At 43.5% G+C, this 17,693-nt stretch overlaps 2 protein-coding genes across 4 annotated transcripts; both read right to left on the minus strand.

Moving 5' to 3' along the window:
• On the minus strand, nt 1-10,597 carry LOC149323222 (uncharacterized). Its single transcript, XM_089510386.1, has 12 exons — nt 10,535-10,597; nt 9,058-9,157; nt 8,547-8,642; nt 8,094-8,195; nt 7,825-7,960; nt 7,608-7,699; nt 6,700-6,852; nt 6,000-6,096; nt 5,522-5,623; nt 3,093-3,299; nt 1,561-1,824; nt 1-377 (listed from the first exon to the last, which is right to left on the minus strand). The coding sequence occupies exons 1-9, from the start codon at nt 10,555-10,557 to the stop codon at nt 5,592-5,594; spliced, it is 831 nt and encodes a 276-aa protein (XP_089366512.1). The 5' UTR covers nt 10,558-10,597; the 3' UTR covers nt 1-377; nt 1,561-1,824; nt 3,093-3,299; nt 5,522-5,591.
• A 188-nt stretch (nt 10,598-10,785) lies between these two features.
• LOC149323223 (uncharacterized) lies at nt 10,786-17,113 on the minus strand. 3 transcript variants are annotated; one of them, XM_089510417.1, is made up of 6 exons: nt 16,690-17,113; nt 15,672-15,772; nt 14,600-14,661; nt 11,533-11,786; nt 11,229-11,338; nt 10,786-10,966 (listed from the first exon to the last, which is right to left on the minus strand). In XM_089510417.1, the coding sequence occupies exons 4-6, from the start codon at nt 11,624-11,626 to the stop codon at nt 10,817-10,819; spliced, it is 354 nt and encodes a 117-aa protein (XP_089366543.1). In that variant the 5' UTR covers nt 11,627-11,786; nt 14,600-14,661; nt 15,672-15,772; nt 16,690-17,113; the 3' UTR covers nt 10,786-10,816. The 3 variants fall into 3 exon arrangements, with proteins under 3 accessions (XP_089366543.1, XP_089366533.1, XP_089366524.1); XM_089510407.1 differs by having other exon boundaries at nt 16,547-17,113; XM_089510398.1 differs by having other exon boundaries at nt 16,387-17,113.
• Between the last annotated feature and the right edge of the window lie 580 nt (nt 17,114-17,693).

Consider the following 17,693-nt stretch of genomic DNA (forward strand, 5'->3'; position numbering starts at 1 on the left):
ATAAAGTCGCCTGAACCAGAGCTCTGCAACAACTAGTTGCAAATAAGTTACTCTTTGTTCAAAATGACCAATGTGCTGCTATATAAGCATGTTCACCTGCCAGAAAGAAAAGACCCCAGGGGATCACATCTCCAAGCCTCTTCTTTGTAACTTTGCAGCTTAACACAAACAGTTCAGTTTAGAATTTCACTTTTTTCAAAGACATCTTCAATAATGGTTTCATCTTCCACAATTGTAACTTTGACATTCTTTCCAAGCAAATCAAAGATGCCTTCTGGTGGGTAATCTTTGGGTTCCCCTATCTTGGCTGTCAGCATGTCCAGAATAAACATTGTGCCTTCTGGGATCCAGATTTTAGCAATTCCAGATTTTCCCAACTAGAGAAAGAGTAATGAAGAAGGTTAAGTTACAGGCTGGCTGTCCTGTACTAGAAAGGTTTTGAGACAGATGTGGTTAAGAACTGAAAATGTGACATTCTCACAAGGATATCCCAAAATCTATCTAGTCTGACATGCTGTTTCCAAGAGTGGCTAGCCAGCTATTTTGAAAAGTCCATAAGCAGCACCTAAAAACATTTGCCCTTTCCCTGCAACTGGTACTTAAACACTGCTTTCAAACATTGCAAAGCACCCCTGAATCAATCCCTCTTTCTCAACTTCAGTGGAATGCTTCATTTACAAGAGGAAAAGACTTCAGTTTGGACCCTATGAACAGAATAATGATTTCAGTGGTGTGCATGAGTCAAGGACTGCTAAGTCAATTGGGGAAGATATATTGCAAGCTATTAATGTGAAGTAGGCCCAACACTGCAACAATAGTCTCTCTTTTCCAGCAATTATATTATTATAGAGCATCTGCTAAGATCTCTTTCATCCCAATCTTAGCAGCCACCCGTGAAGGAAGACGGTGGTGTGGGGACATCCCTTGTGATCATCTATTATGACACGTTCTCACAAGGTTAAACATATTACCGTTCAAATTTGGGATCCCATCATACTACAATTTTTTTCTCTCTCTCTCTTTCTTGGGCACTCACAGCTCAGAGATGTGAAAACCAAGCTTATGGTTCATCAGATTGTAAAGTACTTTTCCCACTAGCAATTCAGAAGACAGATCCTGCAGCTAGGTGCATTGTCGAAATCCTGAGCGCTCAGATGAGCAAAAACAAAACCTTGGCCATGGAGTTGTGGTGCCCAGATTTTCCTTACATCCTGAGTTTCTTCCCATGAATTCCTGATGGCATAAAACACACACAGGGTTCCCACGTGGCCTTCCATCCAGGCACTGACTACTCTCACATTTTAATTTTTAGCAAGGTGCTGGATCATTTATTTTCAAACAATTCCCTGAAAACAGCTACCTAAAACATTGGAAGAGTCTCCAGCTGACTAAAGCTAGCAGCCCTACTGCTGACAGGAATACTTAATGAGGAAGACACAGGCTAGAAGACAATCTTTCTGTTGCCCTATGACATATGCCTATGGATGCTATTGCCTTCAGTAAGTGAAATGGGGAGGGACAATTTAATCCACAATAAATGGTCCACAAGAGCACAGTTACCTTTTCATTGCAGGCAACTTCACAGGGCAAGAGCTGCTTGACTGGCCACTCCATAGCCTTTTCTACCATGCGGATGTTTCTCACCAATTCCACCAGTTCATTGGGCTCCAGGGTCACCTCATGATCACTTCCTTCCTTTCCAGGTCTTGTCCAGCATAATATGGTGTTCTAGTACTTTAACTCCCATCACAACTGCTGCAACAGAAATGGCTATGTCTGTCTTGTGCCTGGAATAGGAATATCTATAAAGACCGACTGATATTCCTAGAAAGACAGAAGAGTGGAAGGACATGATAAAGAATGGGCTCCTTAGAGGCACCTAGGATTTAGAGAACAGCTGTTACAATACAAGTAGACATGGTTTTGTTGTGTTTGAGATTCACATTAATCTGGCCACTGTTCTGACTGAGACTCTTGTAAACCCAATGGAGATGAAAGGGGGGGGGGGGGCACAGACTGGTCTGAAGACTTTGGCCTGAATACTTGCTCTGGAGTCAAGCAAAGGTGATGAACAAAACAGACCCTGCCAGCTAGCTCCACGCAAACCCCTACTTTCTTGATGGCTATTGCACTTGTGGCCCTGTTTTTCCTGCTACCAGGATCTCAGCATCTGTTTACAATTAGAGGGCAGCTAAGGGGTGGCCGGCAGGGGCCTTCAGCTGCACCAGATTGGGGCCATGGCAACTGCACAGGGCAGACCCGATTTGGCCTTTCCAGGGTGCAAAAAGGAGCCACAAAAACAGCTCCTTTTTGCACCTTGGAAAGGGCACAATAGCCACAGCACCACGGTGCCACAGCTTTAAGGCACTCCTTTGGTGCTGTGTCATGTGGATGGAGTGCCAGAGGAGTGCCGTGATGCCATGTGCCATGTGGAGCAGTGTGCAACATCATGGTGCCCTGGGGGCGGAGTTGGGACGTGCATGACTCCACTCCCAGGCCAGCCTTAATAAAAATGGAACATCCAGTTCATGCAGAGATTCTCTAGTCATCCGTAAAAAGATGGGGTTTTTAAAACTAAAATCCCAATTCAACATTTCACTCACCAGTACCTCCCCCTTCCCCAATGAATCAATGTGCTCTTCACCCCCAAATTAGTTGAAAGATTAATGGAATATAACCCTATGTTGGAATCAAATGGAAGAAAGTGCACAGAAAACCCACAAGCATACAAAACGGAGGTACACACAACAGCAAGAAAGATAACTCTGGATCTCATACGATTGTTTATAAATAAAAGCCATGGATTAATTAAAAACTGAAGAACCAATCTGTGTACTAAATTAGCATTCCAACCAGAGAAGCTGGACAGTATCCTTGGAGAGACAAAAGTCACCATGTATGCTTTTTATGTTTAATGTTTTAACTTTATAAACTGTTTAATCTTTTCAAAAATAACTCTTATATTTATACATTTATTAACGACATTTTATAGCTATATAAGCTATACAGTCTGTGTGTGGCATCAAAAGTGGAAGTCTCTTAAACACCAAAATGGAAGCCTTGAGCCTCCATCTCCCTTACTTCATCTATACCTGAGGCAGTAAAGAAACTGACAATCTCCTTTGTGTAGTGCTGCAGCTCCTGATCCTGGTCACGACTAAACTCCAAGAGGCGCTTGTGCTCTCCATAGGTTTTCCCCTAAGAGTGTTTGGATGTGTACAGCCTCTCCAATGCTCTCCTACTGAATTTGTGTTCCAGTTCAGGTTTTTTTGGAATGTGGGATAATCTGCTCCATATCCCTGTCAAGAGAAAAACACAGTAAGCATTTCACAAGGCTATTCAGATTGCAATAGCCAGCATGGCGTAGTGGTTTGAGTGTTGGACTCTGACTCTGGAGATCACAGTTTGAATCCTTGCTTGGCCATAAAACCCTGGGTGGCCTTAGGAAAACCACACTCTCTCAGCCTTAGGGAATGTAATGATGGCACATCTCCTCTGAACAAATCTTGCCAAGAAAACCGCATGATAGGATCGAGTCAGAAATGACTTGATGGCACACCACAACCACAACCAGCTTCACGTGGCCTCTTGGTCCTACCACCCTGAACCCATGTGAGTTTATCACACTAGAGGAAAACAACAGACAGACCTGTGGTCCTTAAAAGACTAACACATTTCTTGTGCGACAAGCTCTGTGAACTTTAGTTCATATTGTCAGATCTGTAATCACAACTCCACAACCTAGTTGGAGAAATAAAGGATAGTTCAGCAGGAAGGACATCTCTCTGGGATCGCCTGCTGAATCCATTAAAACAAAGATGAGCTGCTTGGACCTCACTGGATGTGGCTGGACTGCCATTCCCATCAGCCTTAGCAAGTGTACCTCATGGCATAGAATGCTAGGTATTACAGTTCAGCCACTTCCTAATGTGTATAGGAAAGCAATCCATCCAATTGACTTTGTTATAGTCATGGATGAGTCATGGATGGACAAAAACAGAGCATAATGAACATCAAGACCAAAAAACAAAAGTAACAGGTACAAGAATTTCTGTAAGCGTGAGTGAGTGTGTGTGTGTAAGTGAGAGCCATGTGTAGTGGTTTCAGTGCTGGAATGCAACTCTGGGGATCAGGGTTCAATTCTCCACTCAAGTAGAAAAACCTACCTTGGGCAAATCACAATCTCTCAGCCTTAAAGGTTCGCAATGGGAAACCCTCTCGGAAGAATCTTGCCATATGTATGTGTGTGTGCGCGCACACACACACACACACACACACAATCTTATACACAAATTTTTTTACACACGGAGTTAAGCATACACAGTTTGAAAATGTTCAAAAAAAGTATAGATTTCAAACATCAAACCTTGATTTTCCATTTTTTATAAGGGACACCATTATATTGAATGGGACTTGAGCATACACAGATTTTGTTATCCACAGGGGATCTTGGAACCAAACCCCAGAGTATAACAAGGGTCTACTGTATATATATTGGGCAGTTTAACAACCACCTTCTAACACAATAGCAGGCAGCATGCGGTATGGTTAAGATGAGCCATGATGGAGTTTGAACATTTTATGCCCTGTGGAACAAAACTTTGGAACCTTTGTCAAAGATACTTTTCGCTGGGAAATTTTCCAAAATCAGATTCATAAATTGGGAAGGAATACAATATAAAGAAGAAAGAAGAACATGACCAACATTTCAGTCATTCCTGACTAACAGGGTATATGTCTATAAGGCCTATTTGCAAGTGTCTCCTTTCCAACAGAGCTGACTGCAAAATGTTGAAACAACCCAGAAGAAAAGCTGTGCATTATTTAGGAAAGCAATCCTAATTTACTTCGAAACAGCTGCTAGGAAGAACATAAAGGATTGCCATCATCGTTTTTAATAACTATTATACTACATCATTATTACTAACACATTATATAATAATGTACATATTATACACACAGGTAGATACTTGGACAAAGAAGTGTAGAAATAATCCAATTTGACACGACTTTAAGATGCCATCGTCCAATGCTACAGAAATCTGGAAAATCTAGTTTTGTCAGACCTATAGCCTTCTCTGTCAGAGAACTCTGGTGCCACACACAGCAAATTACAATTCCCAGAGTTTCATAGCATTGAGCCATGGTTGATAAAGTAGTGTCAAAGTGGATTGTTTTTGCAGTGCGGTTGCAGCCCTCATGCTGTGTGCATTGTCTCATTTGTAACCTGAAAAGCCAAACCTGGCACGCTTGATAAACTTAACTTTGCTTGATAAAAATATGAATGCCTCAAGACAGGAGAAGGGTACCCAATCTGCTCTTGTGGTGCCATTGCTTAACAATTTCCCTCCTAAATTTTAAATTTCTCTCCGGGCATAAAGGCAAAGAAGGATCCATAACAGAGTACTGCAAAGCTACTGCTTCTTTTTTTGCAACTAAATCAACTAATTTATCTCCTGCTTTCCCAAGGTGAACAGGTATCCAACAAAAACACAGCCAGTTCCCCATAGAATCAGCTTACAGTTTGCAATAAAGGCTGCCACCTGGGTCTCCACCAAACTTCTCAGGCACAGCCATAGTGTATGGCTGACTTAGTTTTCAAGGTCCTCAATTATCAAATCATCTATAGAAAAAAGAAAAGAAGAAAGGAATGTTTGTAAAACGGATGTGGAGAGGCTGTACTACAAAAAACACTCACCTATCTATCCAGGTGACAGACAGGATCCTTCCTCTTCTTAGTTCTTTTTCCAGGAATTTCAGGATGCAAAGACCATCCTACCTGACCCTTCTTCCCATTGAGCATCTCTGAGCCACAGAATGCCTCACAATTCCGGCATTTCCATTTTGGCCAAGGAACAAGAGAGCCAAAGCCAGATAATGCCTGACTGACACACCCCTTGGACCAACCTAGTAAAGAAGGCCAACAATTCCACCCTTCTGAATTCTAGATAGTTTGCAGCAAATTTCTGGGGGTTCAGATATTTTGGAAGAGCTGTTACCTTGGGTGTGTAAAAGGACTTGCAGTGCTCTGGGTATCTTATTTTTTTTCTTCAGTTGGTGCACAGCATCTAAGACACTCTTCTGCACAACCTCTCGCTAGAAAGAAAGAAAATGCAGCCCATCAGACTCCCCAATTGGATTCTTTGGCATTTCCCGGGGGGGGGGGGGTAATTCCAATTGGATCTATCCCTGGGTGAACTCTCAGAGGTTTCTGGAGGGATGTTGGCTAGGACTTTAAATAAATGGTGATTGGATCATTCCACGTTCCCTGTTACTCCCTTTAACCTTGCCCCCCCCCCACACACACACATACACATACACACTGTGGACAGTTCTTCAGGTGTGCCTCCAATGTCCTGATGGGTGTGAAGGGCTCCAATATGAGTGCCTCACACTCACCATCAGTCCCCTAACTATGTCCCCAAGGAGCATCCAAATATGGAGGAACAATCCTATTCTAGCAGCTTCTGTGTGCAAGATTTTAATTACCCTTGAACCTGAGGTGCTGCAAAACTCATCTCCTCTGAGGACTGGAGACAAACTGGGAGGGGAGAGGGAAGCTTGAGGGGAAGGCTGGTGATAGCACTATTCCTGCTGATGAAAAGCCCTTTGAGACCAGCTTCCACTGCCCCACTGACCCTCACAAGGAAACAGCCCTGCTTTTCCCTCTGGTTCACCCTACCTTGTTTGTTCACTTACGTTTGTCCTCAAAAAGGTATCGGCTTTCCCCACAAACGCATAAAGTATCAGCAATCCAGGCACGCTGATATCTGGCCGGGGGTCATGAGTGGCCAACCAGGCAGCATTGATCATGCCTACCCTCTGCTTTTCACTCAGAATTTTCTCAAATGCCTAAAACCAAAATGTGGTTGCATTACGCAAAGGGAGTATGCCAGGGGTGGCAAAGCAGTAGAAGAGGGGATGAACATAACCCAGCAGAAAAGGAATTGTCCTCTCCTATAATACTCATAGAATACAGCTCTTGGATGGCTTCAAGAAAGCAGTGGCAAGAAGGACAAAGAAGGAAGACAGCTGCTTGTCTTTTGGAAGAGAGGGTTATCTAGGACTCCTTTGGACCTCTCTTCTACTTACCTCCTGCTTATTATACTGTTGGCCTTTAAAGGACAACATAATATTTTCTTCCTGAAATCTACCCTTGCTGGGGAACAGAGACTACCACTAAAAGCCTCAGTTTCTCACAGCTCCTGGCTCCATCCGTCAGCCCTTCACTTCTTTCATGGAATGGGGAGGCATTCCAAGGAGTGGGGCTGCAAAAATGTACCTCTCCTTCTTCCTAAACCCTCCCCATCTGGGGCAGAGAGGAGGGAGCTCTCAGGTGCCTGCCATCCTTCCAGCCCTAGGCACACCTCCACCAAAAGAGAAATGAGCTCTCCATTTCCCTGTTCCCCTTTCCCCTCCCTTCTCTCTTCAAGAGAAACCTATGTCCCACCCTTCTTAGGCTGCATTTGATCAAATGGACTTTTACTGTACCAGGAAAAACATTCCACATCACTGAGGGGCACTGGATTTTGCTCCCTGGGTGCTCAGGTCCTTAGTGTGCTCTTAAAAGGAAGCTGAGAACTTGAAAGGAAGGGGTGTGTGCTTACCTCTACTGCCAGACAGGTATCCACATAGCCCAGCATTTCTGTGTCACAGTATTCAGGGCACCAAAACTCTTGGATGTATGCTAGAGAAAGCCCTGAAAGGAAAAACTCACTTTTTACAATTGCTTGGCATCTTGGGTCTTTCCATCAGAATGGCCCAAGTTCTTGATGTTTCTTGCAGTGAGGAGAGTGCTTGTGTCCTCCTTTCCAGCTTACTCACTTTTCTGGATCCAGAGGAACTTGTACATGGATGAAAGAACATCCCTCGCTGCCTCACTCACTACCGGGTTGCTGGAACTGATATGGATGATGTACTGGCACACCATCTGACCCCATTCAGGGAATTGTTCTGCTGCCTGGAAGGAAAGAAATCAAGAACTTTCTCTCCCCTGTAGCTCTCTGTCAAACTGCCCTGGCCTTCCTTCCTCTCAGGTAAGGATCACTGAGAGGTAGGGTCTCTGAGCCAGACTGGCATGTTGTGGTACTCACTTTAGGGCCTAGGATATCGGTGGCATGGTCAATCAGGGCTGAAGCACATGTTAGGGCCCGGAGCTTTTCTTCCCTGCTTCCTTGCAGCCAAAAATTAATATGCTGCGGAAAGAAGCAGAAAGATACTGTGCAGCACCTACAAGAAGCTTCCATTTCTCAGTCAAGTCTTCCTACAGATACCTACCTTGACATAAAACAAAATCCACTACTTCTTATGGTGTTTAAGAGATAATGGAGTCACCCTGTTTCTTCCACAAGGGGTTCTCCTACTTGGAGGTGACAGTCTTAATCTGCCCATAGGAGTCACCTTCTCATCAGGAGTTGGTTGCATAGGGCTTTTCTCATCTAGTCCCAAGTGGGCTTGAGAGAGTGAGCCATAACAGCCTTTCCTGTGGGAGTCTCCTTCAGAATTTGAAGAGCAGGCTGAATGACTGATCTCTTGGGAACACTGACCTTCAGCAGGAAGAGCAGATGGTCTACAGTTCGGGCCTCTGTGAGAAAACCCTTCAGCAGAAGCTCAAGTGTTGAGCATGAGGAGATGTAGAAGTCCTGAAAGGCAAAAAGAAAGGGAGGCATGGGAATGGGAAGAGGCAAAGAAGCCTAAATCCTCTTGTGAGTGTCATCTACAGGAGACTCATGAAATCAATAAGAAATCAACAGTACTGTAGGTTCAGTTGGGTGACCTCCCTAACATGGAACCCAGTGACTTAGCCCTTCCTGAGAAAACACAAGCTGACTATAAAGAAGCTAAATTGTGGGGCTAAGATCTCCACCCCAACAGGAAACAGTTCTTAGGACACAAAGGGAAGGTTTCCTTCTGAAGCAAAATACCTCCGCAAAGAAACTTCTCCTGACTGCCCTGGGGTATCTGTGAGTCCTGGGCCCTTGCCTCCTGAAGCAGGGCCATCTCTCAGGCAGCTGGGTCAACAGACACTTAACCCAGGTGGGTTTTATTCAAATGTACCTCTTTGCGGTCAGCAGAGCTCTCCATGGTGAAGACCTGGTATAAAATCAGGCGTAGAACATGTGATTCCATGTCCCGATTGAGTGAAGGCTTGAACTTGCTGTTGGGGGGAAAAAAGGAGAAATCTATCAATGGGAATGGAGGGAGGGAGGTGAGTGCATCCTTCCGTCTAGTCCAAGAGGAAGGCATTTGGAAGTATCTTCCTCCTACACCTCTGTCTATTTTGGACAGTCTCCCAGGAAATATGACCACCCGCATTTGTGAGGATGGTAAATAAAGGGAATTCTATCAGGTCCTGGCCTTCTTTCCCAGATCTCTGGTAGATTCTTCACACTGTTCCCCCCCCCCCTTTTTTTTTTTTTTTAAATGAGAAGTACTTTTCATGCTGGGACCCCCAATGAATTCTAAGATTTTTAAAAATGTGCATAATCTAAATTGGAAATTGGGGTGGGAGGAAGGAATCAAAGGTCATCAGCAGAAGAATGAGAAGTGTTGTGGCACCAAGAAGACAATACTGTTTGATTTGTCTGAAATATTTTTTGACTCTGACCTACTTCATCTGATGGCTAGAGTCGGTCACTTTTGGCACCAATCTAAATTTGTCTGTAAGGCAGCACAAAATTTCTCCCTAGCTTGACCTTGCAGAAACATCTGTGCCAGGGCCTCTTACACATTTAAAGGCCCTCAAGAGGCAGAAAGGGCAGACATTTACTTAAGAGAGAAAAGAAGGTTCAGCCATTTCTAAGTTTGTGCCAGAGGACGTTTCAAAGAACGTGACTAGAAATCTCAGGGCTCACTGGCTCTCCATGAACACTCTGTGGGCTTGAGGAAGGCTCAGCTAGTGCAAATGCCATTGGCACCAAAGCAGCCTAGGTACATGAAAGGGCATCACTAGTGGAGTAGGGGGTGGGTGGGGGGCACAGCAGGTGACATCTTGAGGGTGGTGACACTAATGCTCCCCAGACATCAGCCTTTTGACAGAAATGGGCTGTGGCATTCTCCTGCACTCTTTTAAAATGCTGTGATGATGATGTGAGTGGAGCAAAACTCAGTGAGAAGAGGAAGGAGAGTCCCCAGTTTTATTTTATTTATTTTAAAAAAATAATTTTAAACTTTAAAATTGAACATTACTTTTGTAAAATATATATATTCTTTAAAATTTGTATTCTAAAAAATTACATCTTACAAGATTTTCACTTCAACAACATGAAACAATGTGCATGCAACTGCATTCAGGCTGTGCATATGATGTTGTAATTTTAAAATGTCATTTTAATTGAGCTAATTGTTTATGACTCACCTGTTCCCATTACATTCAGTGATATACAGGAATTACGATTTATGAATAACGTTATGCAAAAAACATTACTAAAGATTCTGTATGGATGGGTATGGGGTGAGGTCAATGGGGTGGTGGAGGGTGACACCATGAGATACCACACAAGAGAAATCCATTCTTAGTGATGCCACTGGGTACCTGAGATGGTAGAGTGCCAGCATGGCACAAGACAGCACAGGAGAAGGCACGGAGGTTAATGGTAGGCTCTCAAGCACCACCTGGAAGAGAGAGAAAGGTTAAAATCAAAGCGGAGAGGAAAGGCCCTGTTAGCTCCCACACTGTACCCTCCCCTCAAAAAAATAGACACAATGGAAAAAGAGGTCTCTCCAAACATTCCTCCCAGGTTTCCCCACCTCAAACGGGAGCTTTCTTCCTCCCCAGTGCCCAAATCCAGGGCTCCTCATCCATCCCCTTCAGGAATCAGTCACTCACCACAATGGCCTTGATTAACTCAATCTTTGGGGGTCGGAGACCTGGGTCTTTCTTCCCCATCTCTAAGGCATCTATGCAACTGGCAGAGAGAGCCCGGAGAAAGTCTAGCTTCTCTTGGTCAGAGCATACCAGGATGTCCTGGAAGACAAGAGAGTCAGACTGTCAGTGAGGAGGATCTTTCTTCACCTCTGGTCATCCAAGTCCTCCTGCTCCAGATTGTGACTGGGAATGGGACTCATCCCAAGCACAGAGTTTCAGGACTGCCAGGTTTCTGAATGCCTGGTCCCAGTGCGGGGATGTACAGAATCTCAACACTCAGAATCCTGTGATGAAGAAGTGACCTGGAAAGGGTTGTGGAAATTCAGGCTTTGGGTAGGAAAGCCCTAAAGGGAGGTTGTACCTCCTTTCTGCTGTTGATTTTGATGAACATCTCTGAGATGGCTGTTACGTTCATGGGCAGATTTGTCTCCGATTGAAGGGTGGGAAGTGGACAGGAAGACTCCACACTCTCTGTTGATATAAGAAAGAAAGAAGGACCATGTGAGCCTGGCCTCCTTCATTTGCAGAGGATGTTGCTGCTACTTTCCCCTGAGGCCTTGCAGAATTTGGGAGCTGGAACTCCAGGCACCCCCTCCCTTTTACCCAGGTAGACAGAGCCTTGGTTCCTCCCCACAGATCCTCCAGACCCCTGGGGATCTTCTCACCCAAAGCACTGGCTCTCTCTGCAAGGATACTCTCCATCTTGCTAGACAGGTATTGGGGATCTGGATAATGAAGGCAGACTGGCTGCTTGCCCATAAGAGGTTGCTTCTGGCATCCCCGGCAGAACCACCAGCGACGGCACGGGGTCTTCTTCCCTTCAGCCCTAGGTGGCTTTTTAGGAGTGATGGGAATGTCCACTGGAGCTGGGCCAACTTTTCTGCTTCTCCTACGGAAGACACTCAGCAGCTTTCCCAACCTAGAAGGAGAGTGGAGAAGCAGATGTTGAGAAATGGGGTCTCCTGCTCCGGATGGGCTCTTTCTATCTCCACTGAGCTTAGGCTACATCCAGAATGGCCCTGGATGGTGAGCACTGGATGGCCAGAGCCCTTCCTATGGGAAATGATTAGTCAACATTGGACCCAGACTCCCTAACCAAAAAAAGTTAATGGATTGATGAAAAATCCCAAAAGAAATGTAGGCTGCAGTCAATTCCCTTCACACGTACTTTGGCATAAATCATACTGAATGCAATAGGAAGAATTAAATAGTTGTATGTGGGGAAAAGCATTGTATTCCTTGCTGGCTGCCCCTAGACTCTGCCCTCTGCCCTTTGATAGCTGCTCCCTAAGTCCTTCCTCCACTTTTAAAACTCCTGGGGGCTGTTCCCACTGTCTCCTCGATGGCCTTCTACCGTCAGGTGAATATCTACCCATTCATAGAGGCGTTTAAGGAATTACTATAAGGACAAGCTGGGATATTGGACCATTTTAAAAAATTGCTACAATTTTTTCTATATATACAGTTATATCTTTTTAAAATATGTTTTATTATTTTAACAACTTTCTGTTTTAATACTGTAATTGTTTAATTCTTTTTAATGTACTTTTTTTTTAAAAAAAAATGTTTTTAATTGGACTGTTTTAATGCTGTGAAGCCGCTCTGAGTCCCAGTCCTGGGAAAAGAGCGGGATACAAATAAATATAATAAATAAATAAATTTGATGCTACCCCTACAATAAGCCAACTTTTTTTTTACTCCCTCTCCCTCTGCTCTTTGATAGCTGTTTCCCAAGTCCTTCCTCCACTTTTAAAACTCATGGGGGCTGTTCCCACTATGAACCAGACCAAATTGCCGATCAGTGTAAATGACCCTCGTTCCCATTTGAAACCAGTTTCTGTCACAATGTGATAGAATCCTGTCATGATACAGCAAGCTGCTTCTTGTATGACTGATGGGTGCATTTTAAAAAAATAAAATTCATAGAAAATTCGAGTCATTGATGTTGCAACTATTTGCAAAGGCAAGTAGTTGCAAAACCAATGAATCAATTTTTCAATGAATTCCTTTCTTTAAAAAGACCCCTGTCAAGCTTGGATCGCCCAGTCCAAGCATAGCAGGGGGCTTTCCTCCCCATAATTTGTAGATTATGGGGGGGGGGGAACTCCACACTCCTCCTGCCGTGATGATTGATATTTATTTTTGAAATGACGCAAACTAATGGGGACGACGATCGTGCTCCAAAATCCCGATTACACCGGAGTAAGGAAAAGATCCTGTTTCGTACCGAGAACAAGGGACCTTTTGGAATCGATTGCTGACAAGCAGCAAAACCAATCAGAAATCGGGTTATACTTCCAGTGGGAATGAGCCGCTGTGGTTAGCAATCCCTTCATGTGAAATGTTCCACAACTAATCCTGAAAGATAGGTGCTAAGAAGCAGGTAATCCTCCTCCCCATAGCATTCTGCTACCCCAGAAGTAGTTGCCTTATTTGAGCTTGCCATTTTAGGCCACAGGAGTCCGGTTTATAAACCCCAGCCCACGCAGTTTACACTGTTCACCTGGAGAACCTGCTAGAAACTGGGATCTCTATACTTCAACCTTGGACCCTTTTCCCCAAGGGTGAAACAAGAAAATGTTCCCAAGCAAGTGAATTTGCTTCTCATTTGGGTGACTTAGTATTGGGGCAGGAGGGAGGATTGGAGATAGTGAAAACAAAGCAGATGAAGAGGAGAATCGCTTGAGAAAAACTGCCTCAGCTAAGCCCAGGATTTCTCCCAAATTAACAATGGTCCAATCCTGCACCCACGATATTTGGCACAGCAAACCATCAGGGCCTTGTTGGTTTAAAATCTTGACTCATTTCTCATTGCCTTTCATAAAGAATAATACTGGCTTTAATCAATGAAAACACCAAAAGTTTCTTATTGAGTCAAAAAAGAGAATGAGATGTACAGTGGACTCTTGGAATCCACTGGGGTTTGGTTCCAGGACCTTTAAATATAATATAGATATATCCCTTTAAATAGAGTGGCATAGTCCCTTATCTGAAATGGCAAAAATCAAGCTTTGCTTTATGGAATTTATATATTGAATGTTTACAAGCGGTGGATGCTTGAATCCATGGATAAAGAAGCTGTGGATACAGAGGGCCTACTGCTCAACTGAGGATATGTCCCTTTTGGCAACAGAGAATGGAAGTTGGATCTGGGTCGTGGCTGGAGGGAGACAGTCAGAAGGGCCGAAACAGAAAGAAAACTGCAACACAACTAGAGATCAGAAAGAAAGGCTACTCACATCTTTCAGGAGATCGACTGCCACTTTCCTTGCCTGTTTTTTCTCTAATCTACACCCCACCCTCCCTCTAAAGAATATATTCTAGAGATTATGAAAAGTAACTACTAAGTAATAATAATAAACACTAATAAGACTAATAACAGAACACTAATAAATAAATAAAACAAACAGCTATGTCTATGTCTAAAAGGATACAAAACAAACTAAATCTCTAAACTCTAACTAATTAAAATAAAGGCTGACACTAACTCGCTCTAACTCTCTCAAACAACTCCTCCCTCCTTCTACTTCGATCTCCTTACTCCCACAAAAGGGCTGCTTTCAGTCAAGCCTCTTAAAGGCTGCCAGCAGGGACATGTCACAAAGGAGTATATGCTCTGATGGATGATGTCTCACAGTAGAGCGAATTCAGCCCCACAACTGAGCTTCCTACCTCCTGTCTTCATGGAAGATAGGTTTTTTTTAGGGTGTTCAGTTTGTTTATCCAACTTACCCACATACAGATATCTAGAGCTGTAGGTACATTATGAGTTTGGGCGTATGTTCTTCCACCATCTGGATGGATGAGGAGAGGACAGAGAAATTAATTAAAATTAACTAACACGATCCATCTCTTTGTACTAGACTTTGGTGTACCTGGTTCCAATGAAACTGTCAGCAAGGCAAGTCTGGAGTTTGTTGGACCTTCCATTCTTGCCAGTTTCATGTACAAGTGATATCAGTTGTAAGGGCCCGTTCCTATTCCATCTCCTCATTCTGAATGTTCAAATGTTTGGTCATTTGTTTCGGCTAAGCTTCATCCAGTTTTTCACTTTGACTTGGAGGTCTAGAGCAGACCTACACAGTGGTCCCCTTCTGTAATTTTACCCAAAGGCTCTCCTGCCTTCCTTCCATGATCCAATTCATGGATCTCCTGAGATGACTTGCTGAAACCCAACATTGTCACCTGGAACTTTAGAGAGCTTGGTTTAAGCCCAGTGTCCATATCAGCTTGCAGAAAGGCTGGAACAAGATGAACAGAGGCTTGCCAAAGATCAGATCCCTTTCAGGGGAGTCTTTCTGGGGAATGGCATCGGGTCAAGAACATTGGGAGAGCTGGCTAACCCTCCACTTTAGCCCCTTCCCCTTCCAAGAGGAGAGCTGCAATCCGTCTTGGTCTGGATGGGATACTTTTCTTTCAACTGGGAGATCTTCTGACAGAAGTGGGCTGGGAAAACTGTTGACTTCCTGTCCCATATAGACTTCAAGGACCTTTTTCTGGCTCTTTGGCTTCCCAATACCCCTCCCAAAAACATGCATCTCTAAAGATTTTTTAAACATTTTCTAGAAATTCATGCCCTCAAATGGCTTAAAATGGACAAAAAATGCAAAATGCTATGAAACCAGATGGAGAAGGGATCAGGCATGGAAGGGGTTTGGGGCTGCATCCGTTTTTAAAAGGAGAATTGATGTTCCCAGAGGGTTTGTGGAGCAGAAATCCTTTTTGTCCCCCAATGTTTAGAAGATGTCAGAGAGACCCAGAGGGGCCCATATCTAGCAAAAATAACAGGAGAGGGTTGATGTACGTGACCCACAGTGTGTGGTTACTTCCACTGACTAAAGGGTTATTCAGACGTTGTTTTTCAGACCAGACTCTCCATCAGAACTTAACAGGAACAGCCAGACACTGTTGTGAAAAAGAGCAAAGTGGAAGCTTTATTTAGATCACACAGTGACCCCTGAACTATTCCATCAATCATAGCTCCCCAAACCCTATTCAAGTTCTTTCCCTGGCTGACTGTCTTATATCTATTAGCACCTTTTCCCTGTGTCTAGGCCATGTTTCACTAATATGTCCAGCAATCTTTTCTCCTATCTCTAGGCTAGTGATTCCTTGGAATCGCCTTACCACCTTTGGGGGCTGGAAAGCTGCAGGAGGTGATGTGGAAAAAGGAGGATGGCAAAGGAAGTGATTCCAAGGCATTGGAACACTGGGGTGAAATAGAACAATGGACGGAGCAGCTTGAAGCCACCCTTCTCGAAGCTGGATTGTGGCCACCGCAACTGAATGCCGTGACCCCAATCTGCCTTTCTTTCCTGCAATGAGAGTTTCTTGTTTCCATGGACTGTTCACCCTTTGTAAAGGTTTCCTCTCAAAAAGAAGGAAAGGAAAGAAGGTAGCTTTATTTATAACAGGATGACTTTGTTCTTGTCAGGATGAGAGTCCTAATATATTTTTATTCCTTTAGGAAAGGGATTCCCCAGTTCCTCTTACAATAGGTAGAGTCAAATAGTCCCCACCTGTAGATACTTGTCCTCCATACTCCTCTTAGCCATCCTCCAAACTGTAGCTACGTGTCCTCCAAACTCCTCCTGGCCATCCTCCAAACTCACAATAGATCTTTACTCTTCTCCTTTTCCACTCCCAGCTTTCTCAACAAGTCACTAAAATTTTTCAAACCTCTTTTCTTTATTCTTTGTTCCTTAGTCCCACTGTCCCTGTCTGTCTCTTAAGCTTCCACCGTCCCAAATCCAAACCGCCAAAGGAGGGGGAAAGAAAGAAAACAAAAAGGGTAATTTCAGTCCTCCACGATTTCTACAGACCTGAGGTATCTTTCCTACTTATCTTCCGTCGAACACACCCGGTTCACCAGGACTCCAGTCTAGTCCGTTCTCCAAACCAGAACTCTTTTTTTTCCCACCAGTCCTCAGAGGCTTCTTGTAACAAAAGGAAATAAAATTAGTAAAGCACTATAAGAGTTCCATTTGCTCTCTTCAAGGCTCTTCTTACTTTGTTGTTTAAGGTGTGGGCTAAGCGAACGCCACCAAAACGGAACGGCTGCAGCTGAGGGTGGCGATGGCTTCAGGTGAAAAAATAATTTCAACTGTACTTTAAAGAAAACACTACAAGCGACATGAAGCTTAAAACAATATGGGACACGGGGAAAGCTGTGATTAGAGGAATTCTGATTAAATTAAATGCAGAGAAAAAGAGAGAAATAATGAAACTAAGGAGTACATTGCAGGAGGAACTGGACCAGAAGGAGAAAGAATTGAAAGAAAGAGGGGACAAGAATATGAAACTCTCAACTGAGTTTCTTAAACAGAAATTGTAAATATTAGATATAGCTGAAATTAAAAAAGATGTTACTAATTAAGCAGAAGCAATTTGAACATGGAAACAAAGCGGGAAAGCTACTTGTACAAAGGTTAAGAAAGCTTAAAGAAAAGAAGCTAATTACAGAAATCTATTTTGATGGAAAGAAGGTGATGGAACAGAAAGCTATTAAAGGCCTTTTTAAGGACTTTTATGAAAACCTTTATCGCAAAAAATGATGATAACGAAGGTATAAGAAAGAAAGTTCGTAACTATTTAGCAAATCAGGATTCTATGGTATTAAGCAACGATGAGAGAGAGCAACTAAACCATGATATCACTCAGGAGGAGATATCCGATGCAATTAAAAAATGTAAGGTAAAGAAAGTGTCAGGACCAGACAGACTTCCTTCTATATTCTACAAAAAACTGGAGGAGGTTATTAGAAGACCTCTTAAAAACATGATGAATGATATACAAATGAATGGTATGCCGGACTCATGGAAGGATG

This window comes from Sceloporus occidentalis, unplaced genomic scaffold, assembly GCF_023333645.1.
Source record: "Sceloporus occidentalis isolate IW3139 unplaced genomic scaffold, rSceOcc1.0.p SCAF_1, whole genome shotgun sequence".
In the NCBI taxonomy this organism is placed as follows: domain Eukaryota; kingdom Metazoa; phylum Chordata; class Lepidosauria; order Squamata; family Phrynosomatidae; genus Sceloporus; species Sceloporus occidentalis.

What these genes read in the sequence shown, in the direction of transcription:
- LOC149323222 (XM_089510386.1), bottom strand. Translation starts at nt 10,557, where the DNA reads ATGCTGGCACTCTACCATCTCAG. An exon ending in CTGGCACTCTACCATCTCAG is followed by an intron (nt 9,158 to 10,534) that starts GTACCCAGTGGC and finishes TCCCCCCAACAG; the next exon opens with CAAGTTCAAGCCTTCACTCA. An exon ending in GCTCTGCTGACCGCAAAGAG is followed by an intron (nt 8,643 to 9,057) that starts GTACATTTGAAT and finishes TTTGCCTTTCAG; the next exon opens with GACTTCTACATCTCCTCATG.
- LOC149323223 (XM_089510417.1), bottom strand. Translation starts at nt 11,626, where the DNA reads ATGGGCAAGCAGCCAGTCTGCCTTCATTATCCAGATCCCCAATACCTG. An exon ending in AGAGAGAGCCAGTGCTTTGG is followed by an intron (nt 11,339 to 11,532) that starts GTGAGAAGATCC and finishes TTATATCAACAG; the next exon opens with AGAGTGTGGAGTCTTCCTGT. An exon ending in AAATCAACAGCAGAAAGGAG is followed by an intron (nt 10,967 to 11,228) that starts GTACAACCTCCC and finishes CTTGTCTTCCAG; the next exon opens with GACATCCTGGTATGCTCTGA.